General features: G+C 37.7%; 1 protein-coding gene across 1 annotated transcript in view; it reads left to right on the top strand.

The window, feature by feature from the left end:
• The window catches only part of EXOC4 (exocyst complex component 4), a 736,410-nt gene that overhangs the window by 68,509 nt on the left and 648,653 nt on the right, over nt 1–19,248 (top strand). The window contains exon 6 of the mRNA XM_046669741.1: nt 11,312–11,555. Coding sequence (XP_046525697.1) covers nt 11,312–11,555 — 244 coding nt within the window. The remainder of the gene's footprint in view (nt 1–11,311; nt 11,556–19,248) is intronic.

The raw sequence follows: 19,248 nt of genomic DNA on the forward strand, positions 1-19,248 counted from the left end.
TGTTGATGCGAATGGAACAATTTGGTCCTTTTTTATGACTGAGTAGTGTTCCATTGTGTATATATACCATATCTTCTTTATCTAGTCGTCAGTTTCTGGGCATTTAGGTTGGTTCCACGTCTTGGCTATTGTAAATAATGCTTCGATGAACATAGGGGTGCATGGGATTCTTGGGATTGCTGATTTCAGGTTCTTAGGATAGATACCCAGTAGTGGGATAGCTGGGTCATAGGGTATTTCTATTTTTAACTTTTTGAGAAATCTCCATACTGTTTTCCATAGTGACTGCACTAGTTTGCATTCCCACCAACAGTGTATGAGGGTTCCTTTTTCTCCACAACCTCTCCAACATTTGTCACTTTTGGTTTTGGATATTTTTGCCAATCTAACGGGTGTAAGGTGATACCTTAGTGTAGTTTTGATTTGCATTTCCCTGATGATTAGGGATGATGAACATCTCTTCATGTGTCTCTTGGCCATACTTATATCTTCTTTGGAGAAATGTCTGTTCACGTCCTCTGCCCATTTTTTGATCGGGTTGTTTGGTTTTTTGTTGTTAAGCTGTGTGAGTTCTTTGTATATTATGGATATTAATCCTTTGTCAGATAAGTAGCTTGTAAATATTTTTTCCCAATTAGTGGGCTGTTTTTTTGTTAAAACAATTTTTTAAATAAACTTTTTATTTTAAAATGTTTTTTGATTTATAGAAAAGTTGCAAAGACAATAAAGAGATCCCACTGAGTTTTATTGCCGCTTCTATCATGTTTCTACATATGTGGCTTTTTATAGAGTCTTTTGTTCCACTGGATTATTGTCTGTCCTTGTACTGATACTACACTGTTTTAATAGCTATAGTTGGGGCCGGCCTGGTGGCGCAGTGGTTAAGTGCGCATGTTCCGCTTTGGTGGCCCGGGGTTCGACGGTTTGGATGCTGGGTGTGGACATGGCACCACTCAGCAAGCCATGCTGTGGTAGGTATCCCACGTATAAAGTAGAGGAAGATGGGCACGGATGTTAGCTCAGGGCCAGTCTTCCTCAGCAAAAAGAGGAGGATTGGCAGCAGATGTTAGCTCAGGGCTTATCTTCCTCAAAAAAAGAAAAGAGCTATAGCTTTATTGTTTATGTTGATACCTGTCAAGGGAAATATTCCCATTTGGCTCTTCTTCAGAATTATCTAGGCTATTTTTGACCCTTTACTCTTGCATGTACATTTTAGAATCAGGATGTCAAATTCCATTAATAACCCTGTTGGGATTTTGATTGGAATTTCATTTAATTCATAGAATAATTAGAAAGAATTTATATCTTTTATTGAGTCCTCCTATCTATGAACTTGGGATACCTCTTCATTTAATTCTTTAGATCCATAAGTGTGTTGCTCATCTTTTGTTAGATGTGTTCTTCAATACTTTATGTTTTTTGTTGTTATGAGAATGATATTATTTTGTTACATTTTCTGTTTGGTTATATTTCTGAAAAGTTTAATTTTTTCCTGTTGATTGTGTTTCTAGCAATTTTGCTGAATTATTTATTTAAAATTAGAATAGTATATTTGAAAAATATATTTGTATATCTTCCTGGATTTTGTATGTAAATAATTATAGTGTTTGTAGTTAAGGACAATTTTGTTAAAAAATTTAAGTTACTTGTCTCTCTTCCCTTTTTTCTGCTTGTTTATTAATTTTTCCATATTAGGAACCTGCAGCATAAAGTTGAATAGTTGGGGCAATAGTGGGTCTCACCTTTAACAGAAATGCCTCTGAAATGTCACCATTAAATATGATATTTGCTTTTAGTTTTTGACCAATTGTTTACCCTTCTGCTGGATGGGAAGCTATAGATTGTAGTTTTGGTTTTTTTGTAGTACCTACTGTGCTATAAAGATATTTAAAAATTTTCAACCATCTATTTTTCTTTCTTCTTTCAAATGCAGTACATGTTCCCAGTTATGAATCTTGCCTGTAGCAATTATTAGATGTTTGCCAAATTGTGATTCTGTATCATTCTTTCTCCATTTACTGGTTGGAATTCTACGGTGATGAACTGCCTCTTCCATATTTATTTATTTCTTCATTCACTAATTATAATTCATGGGTATTTATCTTGTTATATGAATTATAATCAGTTGCCATCATTATTTATTTTGTTGCTCAAATTGTCCCAGATTTGGCCACTGGTAGCTCATTCAGATTGGTTCCTCTGTCCTTCCAATATGCCACCATCAGTTTTTGAACATTTCCTTACTTTCTGTTACCACTAGACATTTCGGGCTCACCTGTACTTTCCCTATTCTAGCCTTGGAATTAACTATTTCTCTAAAAGACTCTAGTTCCTTTTATAAGTAAATGATATGTAGTAACCAAGAACACAAGACCTGTGTTCTAGTTGTACTCATCACTTCTGGTGTGTCCTTGCTCCAGAAATATATATATATATACACACACACACACACACATTTATGTATATGTGTGTATTTGTACTTTTTTTTTTTCACTTATTTGCACAGTCCTAGTATACATGTAATATAATCTCAGAATTGCTAACCCATGAGAAACAACTCATGTCCTGGTGAAAAACAGATTAACCTGAGTACAGTATTTGTGTACAATTCTATTTGCATACTATAAGGCTTCTAGAATATAGTCAAAATGAGGAGGATTTTAGGCTGGTTATTTTTGAAAACTGCAGATGAGAAGGAGGCTCTGAGGACTGGAATTTGCTTGCTCTTTGATGAGAGACATTTGCATTTGTGAAGGAAGTCTCCATCTGTTGGGGGTGTCTCCCTCTCTGCACCAGGAGGAAGGTGGGATGGCCTTATCTCTGGAAACTCTTAATGGGGAAGGCAAGGAATTAAGTTGTTTACTGTCTGGCAACCTCATGTAACTGACCCCCTCCCCCCCCGCCCGCCCCCCAAGATCCTCCTTTGTCTTTAGCTGAAGATAATATTTAAGTGGTGGCTTCTGTCATTTACTTAATCCAGTTTGATTCTTATCTAAAAGTTATAGGACCACCCAATAACCAGACCCTACTGGCACTGATACCATTTTAACAACTCTTTTTACATATTCTTTCCTTTGTCTTGTAAAGAGATAACTCACATACCTATGCCTTAAATTTAGCCTTACTCTCCACCCATGTTTGCAGCAGCAGTGGTGGCAGCAGCAGCAGCAGCAGCTCTGACTGCCCATGGGTCCTGTCCCCATGTGGCAGCAGCAGCGGTGGCAGCAGCAGCTCCTCCTACCCGTGGGTCCTGCCCCCACGCAGCAGCTCTGACTGTCCATGGGTCCTTTCCCCATGCCAGCAGCGGCAGCAGCAGCACCAGCTCTGACTGCCCATGGGTCCTCTCCCCATGCTATTCCACACTATTCTCTAAATAAAAGAACACTACTGCCAGACCTGGTGAGTCCAAGACATCTTTCTTTCGATGACTCGGCTCACCGACCCTGCATCAAAAATAGTCAAAATCTGAATTTACTTAGGCTGCTTCTTTTCTTCCCTAATTCACTCAGAATGGTTATGTTATTTATTTCCAGCACAGTTAGATTCATTTTTTTACTATTTGTATTTCATTTGGGTTCCACTAACATCCTGGTTGATTTCAACTTATTTATTTATTTTTGGTGATATATGAAACATTATGACGTTCTAAATGTCAGACATATAAACAGATATGCAGACATGTCACCTCCCATTCCCATCCCATCTCTTTTATCTCATTCCCAGTCTCCCATTCGTTCTGTCCTGTTTCCACTCATCTCATATAGTTCATCAATGTCATTAGTTTCTGGTTTATCCTTCCTGTATTTCTTTTTTTGCACGAACAAGCAGATATATGTATCTTTTGTTATACCTTTCTTCCGTGAAGGAAAGGATCCTATAGATATCTAGTCTCATATACTTTGCTGTTTTTACTTTATAATATATCCTGGAAATTACTCCATATTAGTTTATAGAGACTTTGCTTTTTTAATTTTTTTACATTTGCATAGTACACCATTGTGTCAATTTACCATGGTTCAGTCATTCTCTTATCTATGGATGTATAGGTTATTTTCAATATTTTGCCATTACAAGCAATGGTGAAAGGAATAACTTTGTGCATATGTCTTTTGTGTGTTTCATGAAAATTCTGATGCCAGTCTAATTTTCTTTTTCCCTTGTAAGTTACCTGATCCTGTAGTCCTTGAAGGTTTTTTTAACCTTAGGAATTTACTAGTTACAGTAGGATATGTCTTGGAGTTGATTTTCTTGGGTTTATTTTCCCAGATAGCCAATGGGCTCTTTCATTTTATACATTCAAGATATATTTTTAATTTCTAGTAAATTTTCTTGGTTTACAATTTTAAGTATTACATCTGTTCTACTGTTTGTTTTTCTTCTTTATTACTTTGATAAAATATTATTTTTCCTTTCCTGTCTTCCATTTCCACTACCTTCTCTTTGGTCTTTTCGTTTCCTTATCTCTCTTTTATCCTCTTTTTTGGTTCCCGGCATTTTCTCATTACCCTTTTTAAAATATTCGTTTGAATCTATTCTTTCTTGGGTATTTTATAATTTATTCTTCATGTATGAGGTAATTTTGTCTTTTTCTTTCATATCATACCTGGGTTTAGTCAATTTTCTTCTAAACCTTCTTTTTGATTGTCTATATCTATTCTTAGATTTTGGATTTTTGACTCAAAGTGGCTTTTCATAGCTTCAGCTTCTTGTTTGAGTATATTAATTTCATCTGGAGTGTTGTCTTCTAGTTTTCTGGTGCTTCATGGTTGTTTTATTGTAGGGAATTTTCCTCCCTTGATGTGTGTTGCATTTTTTTGGTCATACACCTGTTCATCGTTTTTTGTGTTCATTTTTATGGTATTGGGGTGATTTACAGAATTCCTAGCTCATTGGCTCCCTCTTCTGTCAGTATAGCAAAATCCAGATACTTTAGTGGATTTTTTGTTTGCTTTGGTGGTTGGGAAGGTTGTTTGTTCTCTGAATGTTAACTCTTGTAGGATCCTCAATTTTCCCTTTTTGCTTCTTTCTTCCTTCATCATCCAAAAGCCAAAGAGCCTTTCTCTCTTTCTTGTTATCTTATTTCTTCCCCAGAAGCTATGTGTGTCAAACACTGCTTGTTGAAATTGTGTCTGCTTTTAATTCCCTTCCTTGTAGTCCATGTTCTGATCTGCTTCCATACTCTCTTAGTATTTTGAAACTTAGGGTGAATCTTTCCAATGATGATTTTAGATCAGTCTTAGGTTCATCACTAACTCCCTTCTTGTCTCTTCATTGTAGTTTTTCACAATCTGCCTTTGTTTACAACAAAGCCTTATGGCAGAGCAGAGGTGGAGCGGGAAGATGAGAGATCACTTTCTGGGACTGGTGTTTTTTTCTTATTTTTATTTACAGTTGTTTTGAATTTTGAGCAATTTCTGTCTTTAAGTTGTTCTGAGGGCATAATTTTTGTTTCTTCTTCTTCTTCTATGTTGTTTTTGGAGGAAATGTTGGGAAATGGGAATCTAAGCTACCATTGTCTTGAGCAACCCAGGAGTTCATAAAACTAGAAGTTTTTTTTTTTTGGAGGAAGATTTGCCCTGAGCTAACATCTGCTGCCAATACCCCTCTTTTTGTTGAGGAAGACTGGCCCTGAGCTAACATCCATGCCCATCTTCCTCTACTTTATATGTGGGATGCCTACCACGGCATGGCTCGCCAAGTGGTGCCACTTTCACACCTGTGATCCAAACTGGCGAACCCCAGGCCACCAAAGTGGAATGTATGAACTTAACTCCTGCGCCACTGGGCTGGCCCCCAAACTAGAAGTTTTAAAAGTACATTTTTTGACTTTTTTGGGGTTTGATTTTGTGTTTTGATGTCACATTATCTCATTTAATACGTCTAATTCTGTAGATAATGTTATCTACACTTTACAGATGAAGAAATTGAAGTCCAGAGAGATGCAATGACTCGAGAGAGATCACACAGCTAGAAAGTGGTAAAGATGGTAATTAAATCTAAAGTTGTATGATGCTAAGCTCTTGTACTTTCTACATCATGCTATCTCCCTGGGCAATTGAACTTACAAAAATATTAACAAAGGACGCAACCTAATACATTTTAGTGGCTATTAGTACAAACTATCAATTTATTCATCTGGTCCTTGTCTCTTATCCTGTATCCTTGTTATATTTTTATTTTTACCTTTATTTTTATTTTTTGAGGAAGATTAGCACTGAGCTAACATCTGCTGCCAATCCTCCTCTCTTTACTGAGGAAGATTGGCCCTGAGCTAACATCTGTGCCCATCTTCCTCTATTTTATATGTGGGACACCCACCACAGAATAGCTTGAGAAGTGGTACATAGGTCCGTGCCCAGGATCTGAACCAGCGAACCCTGGGCTACCGAAGTGGAAGGTGCATATTTAACTGCTGTGTCACCAGGCCAGCCCCCCTGTTATATTTTTAGTAGTCTCTTCTCCCTTGGCTACTACTTCTTGACCTTCAAAGGTACATCCTTCTTGCTGTAAATGAGATAAGGCAAGTTAGGTTCTGTCCCAAGGAAAACTGATTCAACAGGGTTAATTTTGTTTGTTTTTATCTTAATAGAGTCTTCTGCTCTACCCTCCCCACAAGCAAACATACTATCATTTCCCCCTTAGCCCACTTTCACTTATGGAAGGACCACTGCCCATTCATTGTGCTGTCAAAACTTATTGTAATGTGGGGTTTATCTCTACCTCTCAGTTGAAGCTAATCCTGTGCTGAGGCTGCAAAACTCCTAGCTTCGTGTCTATGATAGCCCCAAGTAGCAGCTGGCAATAGCTTTTGGCAGCCTCTTTTCAGGAGTGGGGTGTTCCATTGTCTGCAGTTTTCTTTACGGTAATTTAATCTACACCTTAGGGGTGCTTAGTTAACATTTTTGAAGTACCTTAATCAGGAATCCACACTCCAGGGGTAGTTAGTTAACATTTGAAAGACCCTAATCAAGATTCAGTACTCCAGAGGCAACCAGTGCATCTGATATTGCTCTCTCAATTTGCACCAGTGGGTGCGTTAATTAGAATAAAAGGTGTTAGAAGTAATTGTTCACTGGTGAAACGAATGGTATTTAAGGTATATAGTTGACCAAGTCCCTCCACTGGGGCATGAATAGAGGGGAAGGATTTGGAGAGGTCGGCAGCCTACTAGCCTAGGTCTGGAGTTTGATTGATTCTGTGTTTGCAGCCCTCGATAGAGGGTTTTGTCCGCTCCCTGGCCAGTGGAGCGTGTGAAGTCTCTGTAGCCCTACATGGGCCAAATCCTGCCTGCCTTTATCTGCTTCTCCACCCGGAGCTCATTGGACGCACAGTCTGGTTCTGCTCACTGTTTGCATTTCTTGTCCACAGACACGTTACTCTCAATTTTGAGCCAGACTATTTTTTTTTTTTTTTTTTTTTAAAGATTTTATTATTTCCTTTTTCTCCCCAAAGCCCCCCGGTACATAGTTGTATATTCTTCGTTGTGGGTTCTTCTAGTTGTGGCATGTGGGATGCTGCCTCAGCGTGGTCTGATGAGCAGTGCCATGTCCGCGCCCAGGATTCGAACCAATGAAACACTGGGCCGCCTGCAGCGGAGCGTGCGAACTTAACCACTCGGCCACGGGGCCAGCCCCTGAGCCAGACTATTTTTAATTTCTTAATTTATATTTTATGTATAATTATGTTTTGACCAGATTGAATGTCTCAAGTATGAATTTACAAGAAGCACAAGAATTATTATTTTTTTCTTTTTTGAGGAAGATTAACCCTGAGCTAACTACTGCCAATCCTCCTCTTTTTGCTGAGGAAGACTGGCCCTGAGCTAACATCTGTACCCGTCTTCCTCTGCTTTATATGTGGGACGCCTACCACAGCATGGCTGTTGCCAAGCGGTGCCCAAAGTGTCTTAGTTAAACCTTCCTTCCATGATTTCATGCTTAGCCTCAACCACAGGCATGATTTATATCCACTTAGGCATAGATACTTATATATCCCATTATATAGGTATATATGTTTATATCTGTTTATGTATTTATCTATCAATATCAAGGTGTGTGTATGTGTATGTGTGTAATAAGAAACAATTAGGACCGATTAGGACCAATTAGGACCAATAGACCAATAGAATAGGACCAATAGGATTTTAGTAGAAATAATTGGTTAAAGGACACAAAAGTCCTTAATATTTAGCACTATACTATCAGTGAGAGTCTTCAACACCAGCATCAAGATATCCTCACGTGTTGGGACTGGCATAGTGGAGTAGTGGTTGAGTTCACGTGCTTTGCTTCGGTGGTCCAGGGTTTGGATCCTGGCCCCGGACCTACGCACTGCTCATCAAGCTGTACTGTGGCAACGTCCCACATACAAAATAGAGGAAGATTGGCACAGATGTTAGCTTGGTGACAATCTTCCTGAAGCAAAAAGAGGAGGACTGGCAATAGATGTTAGCTCAGGGCCAATCTTCCTCACCAAAAAAATAAAAAAATAAAAAAAGAAACCCTTGCTTGATAAGATCCTCAGAACAAAAGATCAAAGATAGGGGGATTGGGAAAGGGAGTAAAATATTTCTAATTTTAAAGTGTTCTAGAACCTACACATTGAGTATATATTATAGCAATATAGATACAGGGGAATGATTAGGGGTGTAGTAGTTTGGAAATATGTACGTTTTGTTCTAATTGTGGTATGAGGCCTTACTAAATTTCACCTGAATTATTTTTGTATAAGGCTTTTTCCATAAAGCACCAATAATTCAATCTGACCTCACAGGGTTTTTGTGATTATTAGACTAGTCTTCGTGGTTGATTCTATTATTCTTTTAAATTGCCTTTTAATTTTCGGCTGATGTAAGTGAAATAGATAGTATAAATTAATTAATATTAGATCTATTCAGTGTTTATGCTCTAGGAGATTTCAGGAGACAAACAGAAAGATAAGGTTGTAAACAAATGTGTCATTGGGGGCTGTGGCATTTTATTATTCATACCTTGCCTATTTGTTATTTTTTAATAGGCTATCTATCATATTAGTGCAGATGTAAGTAGCCATATGCCACATAATCTAGGGACTTATTGATTTAAACTGAGTTTCTCTCATCACCAATCACTCTTGTGGCAGGTGGCTGCCATGTTCAGGTGGCCCCTTGCTTGTGTCTTGTTTGTGACTCAAGATCCTTTTGTCCCAGCTAAATTTCTCTTACTTCTTTTCCTGCCTGAAGCTCTGCTTTTAGTTTTGCTTCATTTTCCCTCTCTAACATGATGAATTTCCTCAGCTCCGTGGCTCTTAAGTACTTTTCTCTTCTTGCTGTTGGGCTTGGTTTTGCAGAATGTAGTAATTCTGTGGCCTGAGGCGTTTAGCTCGTTTCATGTATAAAACAAAACAAGTAACTCAAACGTCTATTCTTGGAATGTCACATTTGGAAATATTGGTGACTTTTTTTGATTTGCTTTCAGAATTGTCATGTCGTCTTTCGAGGTTTAAGGCTTCTTGGTTCTACTCTCAGTTTATTAGTATTAAACTTTCAAAAATTAAATACCATATCATCAAATGCCCTCTACGTTGCAAAGAAAGCCATATGGATTTGGTCATTGTTTGTGTGCTTCTCTCTCCTCATGGGTTTCGGGGGTCCAAGTAAGAACAGCATCATGGATAAATATGTGGAGGACTTATTCACTTAAGAATGAGCTTGTGTAAGTAATTATATCATGTGTTATTGAATGCCTTTGGTTCATATTTAAGTGCGTTTTATGAATTGGGAGCAAAACAAAGGGATTGAGGAAAATAGCCTACATGTCAGCTGAAGAGCGGTTTTAGACTTCTACTTTATGCGGTAGTTGCAAAGACTTGCTCCATATACTGGGATATTTTCATTTTTCCCTAAGTAAATAGATTTGAGTACCTTCTCATGGTGCTGAGCAACTTAGAGTAGGCTTATAGTATAGTTGAGCTTATAGATTTAGTTGAATCTACTTAAGAAGAATGCATACATTCTTTCAGGATATCACATATTTAAAAAATCTTCCAGTTGTTTTGAGGAGTGGAGAAGAGGGGAGGATGGGAAAAACTTTAACTATTAGGGTTTGCCTTTAGACTCACTTTTGCTTTGGTTGATCATAACCTAGTATTAGGCCAGAGGTTTTTAACCTGTGGTTCTTTTGGTGGTTTGAAAACCCTGAAGTTATGTGAGAAATTTTCATACATGTGCATTAGTTTGAGGGAAAGGCCTATGGTTTTCAGTAGGTAATGGAAGTCCCAGACTCCAGTCCCGTCTTCTCTCCACAAGGATTAAGAACCACTATTCTAGGCTATTTTTTCCGTCCTAAGACTAGATAATTTGAGAGTGTGTGTGTGTGTGTGTGTGTATGTGTGTGTATGAGGAAGATTTGCCCTCAGCTAACTAACATCTGTTGCCAATCCTCCTCTGTTTTCACTTGAGGAAGATTAGTCCTGAGCTAGCATCTGTGCCAGTCTTCCTCTATGTTTTGTATGTAAGATGTCTCCACAGCATGGCTGATGAGCAGAGTAGGTCCACACCTGGGGTCCAAACCTGCAAACCTGGGCCACCGAGGTGGAGCTTTAACCACTCGGCCATGGGGCAGCCCCTCAAAACCAGATGATTTGGATGAAAACTGTAGTCTAAAGGTCTACAGAGACATTTGACATAAAATTACTTCTCAGAAAACTTCCATGGATTAGCAAGACTTGTCTTCAGTAGATACTGATGTTATGGTAGACATATGTTTAATGAAAACTATGAGGTTATTGTTTCGTATTTATGAAATACCCTTCATTACTCTTTTCCTCGAAGTCTTGTCTCTCTTGTGCATACTGTTTTTCCTTTATTTCTCTTCGTTTCTTTTATCATTTGTTGTAATTTTAACTTATTTACCTTTTCTTTTCTGTATGTATTTATAATATCTTTTTATCAAACTACTTATTTCTTCTAACTGATAAATAGGAATTTGAGACTACAGTCTGGCTCTTTAGAATTCTCCTGCAGCACCGAGTATGGCATTTTATAAACAGTGAATGCTTAATAAATGTCACAAACCGGCTGACTCATCGTAGAAGTGGTAGTCTATGGAAAACTTTCCTTGGAGATTTGCTTACTTCTTTTTAATTGCTATTACCTCTTATTTACTAACTGATGGGTGTGATTTGAGGAATGTAACTGTTATTTTGTGATTCTTAGATAGTTTCTATGTAAATATAATTTAATTACAAGTTTAATTGAAAAATGTCTGATTCCTTTCTGTCTTTGAATTTGTAATGAAATCCATGTCTATTTATTTATTTATTTTTTTTACAGTGAAGGAGATGAACCTGCAGGACATCAAGGAGGATTTGGAATTGGATCCGGAGGAGAACAGCACCCTTTTTATGGGCATCCTCATTAAGGGGCTGGCCAAACTGAAGAAGATCCCAGAGACAGTGAAGGCAATCAAGGAACGCTTGGAGCAGGAGCTGAAGCAAATTGTAAAGAGGTCTACAACCCAGGTGGCCGACAGTAGCTATCAGAGGGGAGAGAACCTCACTGCGGAGAACCAGCCTAGGTAGATGGGGTGCAGTTTGCGTTTTTGATAACTCTATTTATTGTACATTTTCTAGGGTGAGGAGTAAGAAAATACTATCTTCTGTTGGTGTTATTCCTTCAACTCTGGATACGATACAAACTCAGATGGGGGAAAACAGCTTGAATAAACATAATTCAGCTGGTTTTTGAGGTTGTTGAGAAGTTTTAAAGCATGTTGTCCATACTCAAATGAAAGAATGTAGCAATTATTGAATATTTGCTAAGTACTAAGCAATATTCAAGGAACTTGATGTATAGATTTCATTTAATATTCGCTACAACTTTATGAGCTGCTTATTAGCATCCACATTTAACAGTTAGGGAAACTGGGGTTCAGAGAATAAGTAATTAGCTCAGAGTCACAGAACAAGTGGCTGGTCTTGGAGTTGAAAACAAATCCATGGTCTTTCCTTGGTCCCGGGCTTTCTTCTTTAATGTGTGGACCTATTTTCCAGTAGGCAAATCAGTCTCAGGAGTTCCTGTGTCTCCTTAAAACAACTAATAGGGTTTGGATTTTGTAATTCTTGTTTCATAAGCGGAAAACTGAAATTGTACTCAGATCCTAACTCTATATTGACTGTCGTACACTGGGAGATCATGTTTGCCAAACCAGAGTTTAGGGCATAATAGACTAATGTCATCTGATGGTGGGTCGAGATAGTTGAAATTGAGACTTTCCTAGAATATCCAAGATTCGCTATACATGGGTCTCTCTTCCCTCTTCCCCCTTCTGTGCTTCTACTCCCCAACCCTTCATGTATACCAGATGTGGACAAGGCAGGAATTTGGCATTGGGGGAAAAAGGCCAACGGGAAGTGCAATTTCATATGAGAGCAGAGGGCAAAGTAAAGTGTCTTCTCAATTGCTCAAATAATGTGAGCTCTTGGGAGGTGATAAACATTGTGTAGGAGGGATCATAATCTTGTTATGTTGTTCAGGAAATTTTACTCTTTGTACTTAGGGCTTTAAATTTTTTTTAAAAAGAAGATAAATTTAAGGAGAAATAATAGCAGCTTATGTAGTATAGAATTCCCAGACTTCCTTTAAATTTTTTGGAAAAGTTAATGTACTCTATTTACATTTTCTATATTCTTTTGTATACCTAAATAACATTGGTATTAACTATACTTTAAAACTCTTCAAAAACTAATTCCCTTGTAAACTTCATTCAGAAGTATGATTTATGGAGAAACCATCCTATACCCCTCTTCTGCCACAGAATATTTCACGGCATGTGTTTTGATGAGCACGGGTTTTGGAGTCAAGCAGACCTGCGTTTAAAATGTTAGCTCGGTAATCTGAGGGAAATAATACCTGTTTTACAGGGTTGCTTGCTTTGGATGAGGTTATATGGTTAGCAGTTAGTGGAGCAGCGCCAGTAAGTACGATTACATGCACGCGTATGTATGTAAATACACACATTTATTTATTCTTGGTTCTTTCCTCAACTTCCATGTTCTTCATCACTCACATTGTGATGGAGGGAAGCTGGAAATGGTTCTAAATTGAACTTTTCTTTTCGTCTTTCTTTGCCTGGTGCCTGGATTTCCGTGAAGACCTTTTGCCTCTTTACTAATGAACACTCCGAAATTCTGGTTTGCTATTTGCCCTCTTGCTGCAAGTCCCTAGATGAATACACTGAACTTTCATAGGGAAATAACACGAGTATAGTATATATTGGAAATAAAACGAAAGGGCACGGATCAATAACTTTTCTGCAGATCTCATTACAGTACCCTTAAAAGCACTGTGTCTTTCATAGGATTTTGACCTCTTCCTCTCCATTCCCTAAGCCCCTTCTAGAATTCAGGAGTGGATATTATAGCACTGGAAGTGGAAATTCAGCATACTGCCCCAGGAAATAATAAATGTTTCTCTATGAGGAATGAGTCAGCAGGAGGGCTTTTTTCCCTATTTGTTTCATTTTTTATCAGCATTTTAAAGGCTTTTGTAGGGAAGATATATTGGACACTAGCAAGTGAACAATCTGTTTGTCTTGGTTTCATGTCTATAACATGATCCCATTTTATAAAATGTACAAATCTGAAATTTTAGGCCAAAACTCTCTATTATGAGATAAAATAGTGCAGAGAAAGTAAATATTTGGGGTGCATCACTCTTTTTGAAAGTCAAAGATTAAATTATTGGACTGGGTTTCCAAATGACTGGTAATTTTGAGGTCGTCTGTGGTGGCTGTGTGCTATCAAATGCTTTAAAACTCTTCAAGAATTAATGCCCTTGGAAATTTCATTCAAAAGTGATTGGCATTGTTGCTTCTAGAAGTTTAGAATTTTAGAAAGAGTATTGTCAGGTTACCCCACGAAGCTTGCATGGTGCTTTGTGCTCATCGAACTGTACTGGGAAGGTGTTAGTAGCATTTATTTTGGAGAGAAGTCACAATACTTTGCATTATTATTATTATTTGCCATTCAAGGAATCTTACACTAAAGGTATAAGAATCTGTTTTTTCAAAAGAAAGTTGGAGCCTAGGCAAAAAGAACCATGAATCCTCCTTCCCCAACAGACATTTTCTCTCCCTCACCCCCCAGTGAAATAACGTATTCTAAATCATAGGCATATAAATGCTTCTCTGAGGCAAGATACCAGTGCTGTAACTTTCCCTAAAAGTTTCATTGTTCAATGTCATTTTATTAAATATGTTCTAGTTGTGATGCATTGCAGACCTGTTTTCATTTGTCTTTATGTAAAGAGAATTAATGTTGTGTGCAACTTTCTAGAAAAGTGGAAGGAACTAGGCTAGTGAGTTCTGTCTTGCTTTTGCTTCCTATGGAGCCAGAATACTTTCACAGCCAGTTTTTAAAAATCACTTTGGTGACCCACCTATTGTTTTATTTTATTTTTGACCCCCCCAAACTATTATCTATTTATAGGAGAAATATTTTATCTTTCTGTTCATTCATAATCGATCTAGTGTCTATAAACCTCTGCTTACTGTTAAAGGAAAATATTCAACCACTATTGTTGCCAACTTGATAAACATTAGGGTAACATGTGCTTTGCTAATCTTCCAGAACCACCTGCTACCCATAATTTCCTCAGACAGGCAGGCTGTGTCTTCAGTTTGAGATGGCTAATGTGGTCTGCAGCCTGTGTAGCTCATAACCAATTTCTTCAACTGCTGCTGCCTAATTATTGATTCTTTCCAAAAATCTAGCTCATGAGCATTTTCATATCATTTTTGTTTCAAAGAAGCTAGAAGTTGTCTAGTATTTAATAAATAAGGAAAACATAAGGAATAGATGGAAGAAATAAAATCTTCTCAAAGGTGTGATACCTTGTCAAGGATATGGAAGAGAGAGGAATGTCGGAAAGAGACTGATTGACATGTGTGTGGCAGCTAACCCCATCTATTTGAAAATGGTCCAGTTTAAACGTGAAGGCAGAAAATTCATTGCAGGGGGAGGTGCTGGAGGCCTGCTCTGCTCGGTAAAACTGTTGGTCTTGACCAGGGCAGAAAGAATTGAAGGAGTTGAAGTCATGGCTGCCAAGGGGACTTTTTTTCCCTTTTGGGAGGAGACCACTTTGCAATGTTTCTTGATCTCTGTTATGAATGAAGGAAGATTAAGTGTCTGATATAAAAAGCAGAGAATGTTGCATATTCTGTGTTCATGGTGATATTGAAGAAAGACTCATGGAAAACACAGGAAAGAAATATACTTTAATGCTAAAAGTAGTTGTGTTTGGATAGTAAGGTTGTATGGGTTTTTTTTCCCCCTTCGATTTTGCAACTAAGTTAAAGTGAAAAATAAATTTATTGTTTAAGAATTAATTTAAAGTATTACTCAGGTTATTTTAATCAAAAGAAATCACTAAAATGGAAATGCCTATTGAGGGTATCAGTATGGGAAAACATAATACTTGTTTGCAGACCAACTGGATCACGTCCACGATTACTTTTCATTGTATATGTGTGTCTGTGTGTGTTTGGTCATTTTCTGACTGCTACTAGAATGGAAGCTTCAAGAGAAGAGAGAGCTCGTTTTCCTCGTTCAACACTGTGTCTCCAGAATCTAGCACAGGGCCTCCCTGACCCATAATAAATACTTGTTGAATGAAAGAATGAATTGCACATATTTTGAATATTTGCCATGGGCCAGAAACTGGGCTAAAATGTCAAACAATCAGACATTGTCCCTGTCCTTATGGAGTTTAAAGTCTAGAGGGGAAGAAAAGCATTAATCAGAGAACCCTCAACTAAGTACATTACAAACTGTGTTAAGTGCTATAGAAAAGCAAAGTGTGTCGTGAAAGCATATAGCCATGGGGACCTGATCTGGTCTGTGTAGGTGGGCATTAGAGGGTGTCTTGTGTGTATGTGTGTGTGTTTTAAATAATAAAGTAAGGCAGCTTTTATTGTTATTTTGTACTAGTTGTAGCTATCAAGCTTTGTTCATTTGATAGCACCTACCAGTTGTTCTTCTGGTTTTGCAGCTAGCTTGACATAGGCATATAAGATTGAGAAGGAAAGCAGCTAGATTCTTCGTATGCCATTTTCGAAGTTTTTGGTGACGTCTGTGGTTGATTAGATTTTGATACTTATTGCCAAGTGTGCTTTTCTTAGAGATAATACCAAGTTTTCATGTCATCAAAAATGTTTGAGTTCCTCTTTTCCCTTGTCAACAAATTGTGCTGTCCAGTGTTTTAATCTTTGTCATTATCTTATCTTACTTTTCTAACATTTGAATTTTCAATAATGGAATGTTCAAATAATGATTCTTTTTCAGTGAACTATTTTTCTAGGATGTTTGTCTTTTTATTGATTTGCTGAAACTCTTTATACATTAAGAAAATTAGTTCTTTGCAATTCTCCCCCCAGTTTCTTTCTCTTTTGACTTTGTTTCTGATATCTGACCATGTAGACATTTGTTTTTATTTTTCTGAGGCCATATTCATCAGTGTTTTCTTTTATAGCTTCTACATTTTGTGTCAAATTTAGTTCTTCCCCACTCTTAGATTATAAATAAAATTTCCCAAACTTTCTTCTAGTATATTCTTAATATTTATGTTTTTGATACATCTGGAATCTGAAGGAGTGGCCACACTACTTATAAACAGATGTAACATTACATTGTATTGTAATGGACTGTATACCCCTTTCATCTCTGCCTCCTGTGTATCTATCATGTTATTGATTGTCAGTGTTAGCTGAATGCTTGCTGAATAATTCTAACACTGAATCATCTACTTTATAGTTGTGGGTTTTTTCAAGGTTGGTATTTGCCTCATTTTCTGAAACTTTATTTTTCTAGTTTCTCAGTCTATGAAGGCTGTAGATTTGTAGAAATACCTTGAATTATTGCTCTAAAAGTTGAAAAAATATACTTAAATTTTTTTTTTTAATTCAGAGCCCGGAATTCAGAATGAGGGCCTACTGTTCTAACAGGTCAGTCTTGTAAAGTGGTTTTATCATGAGAAAGTCTAGAGGCTAAGATTAGTTTTGTACTGCAAGTACAGTGTTTATGAAAAGGGAAATAAATGAGAGATGTTTCTCATAATTTCTTTAGACCTGTGGCTAGAGTCAGGCATGTGTTTCTTTTTCAAATAAGTAGTATTTCCTTTCATCTCCTCTTTGACTATTAGATACTCTCTCCTAAGTATCTGAAATGTAGGATTTTTGGGGTTTGATCATTTTATTTTACAGAAGAGTCATGTAAGAACAGCTTTGAAGCAAGGTCAAGCATTTGTCCTTGTGGCTTCTTGTAGCCATTCCCAAGCCCTGCAGGTAGCACCTGGCCAAGCTTGGAATCAGGAAGGGCGTCGGTGTAATTTAGATGAGTAGTTAATTCGAATCAAAGCATGTGGGAAGCAAGTAAATTTAACTTCAGTGATTATGATTCCATTTGATTAAACATCTTCTTTTGATTACACGTATCAGTGAGAACATGCTTTAAATACGCCCAACTATTAAACACTGAAGGGTATGAATAGGATGAGCCAGGGACACATAGAAGAAATCCCTCTATTCCTCAATGAGAAAATATCCCCTGCAGCTTTACTGAAATATTTTTAAAACAAATGAAAGGAATTAATTCTTTACATATGGGAGTTACTACACCGACTGTTAACTAAAATATACAATTCATTACCATGGAAAGTAGTCCTGGTCCCAAACCTATGTACTTCTAGTAAGACTTAAATAAATTAATTGATGATATCTTCATAACATAGCAGGTGAATTAGTAATGTCAGTAATGTTCATAGTTCTTTTGTAAACATGAAGTTGGACAGCTATCTTTCTGATTGTGTATTGTCCTTGGGTTATAGTCTGTAGAGAAAGGATGCTTGGCTGCATGGGCCAGAGTCTCTAGAGAAAGGATGCTTGGCTGCATGGGCCAGAGGTCTTTCTCAATATCACATTTCTTAAATCTTTGTTTTATATTTTTCAGAGTAAAAAAAAAAATCTGCTTTGACTTCTCTTGTATACTAATGCAGATTCAAATTAGAGATTGGACCAGTTAAAGAATTCTGGATAATATCTATTTCATGGGTTATTGATAACATTATTTAGGTGTCAGCCTTCATGTTGCATCAAGGCCACTGCTCTACTGGGCACATAGTGGGAGCTGCTTTAGGCCTTGTCATTTTATGTGCACTTATTGGTGTCATAATAAAAAGGTATTCTACGCTCAAACTAACACTGAATCTTTTTCTTTGCAGAAACACACAAACAAAAACTTGTGTCAAATGAAATTCTTCCCTTGATGATGTTTAGGAGTGGTGTCAGATATGCTTAAACTACCTTCATGTGTATCTCAGGCTGTATTTCATGTCTTCCGGGCTCCTGTAGCTCCTGGACCATCCTATTATTATGATCTCTCACCAGATTGGACCATGAGTTTGTAAGAAGAAAAAACTTTGTGTTTGCAGCCTGATTTAGGGCTGGGAACATATTAAATGCCCAAGAAGTTTAATGAATGTATAAATTAAAAAAAGATAATTTTTTAATAAGAGGAATTTTTTTTTTTAAATCTCTCAGTGGGGCGCTAAGGACCAGCAGCACCACTGTCACTTGAGGGTTAGAAATGCAAATTATCCCTGTGGTGGAGGGATGATTAAATTGGAATCTCTGGGTGCAGGGCCCACAGGAATCTATGCTTTAGATGATTCTTATGCATGCTGAAGTCTGAGAACACTCTTTATAACATCACAGACATCACCAAGGTTTGCAGTTTTGTAGCATTTATGCTTTGCAAAGCAGTCTGCCATCTGGTATCTCACCTGAGTGAGGCTCACTGTTGGCGTCATCACAGGTAGGGGCGATATTATTAATCCCAGATTTACCCAGGGAAATGTGAAAGCTGAAGTAATTTGACAGTTCACGAAGTTTGTTGGTGGTGGATTTAAGAGTAGAAGTAGTCTCGGGCCGGCCCCGTGGCTGAGTGGTTAAGTTCACGTGCTCCGCTTCGGCAGCCCGGGGTTTCCCTGGTTTGGATCCTGGGTGTGGACGTGGCGCCGCTCACCGGGCCGTTTTGGGGTGGTGTCCCACATGCCACAACTAGAAGGACCCACAACTAAAATATACAACTATGTACTGGGGGGATTTGGGGAGGAAAAAAAAAAAGTAGAAGTAGTCTCCATCATGTAAGTTTGCTTTCTGCCTTATATAAACATGACTTTCCTGGGCTTGATTTTGTTTTTCCTCAGGAGAAGGG

The sequence above is a fragment of the Equus quagga genome, chromosome 8, assembly GCF_021613505.1.
Source record: "Equus quagga isolate Etosha38 chromosome 8, UCLA_HA_Equagga_1.0, whole genome shotgun sequence".
In the NCBI taxonomy this organism is placed as follows: domain Eukaryota; kingdom Metazoa; phylum Chordata; class Mammalia; order Perissodactyla; family Equidae; genus Equus; species Equus quagga.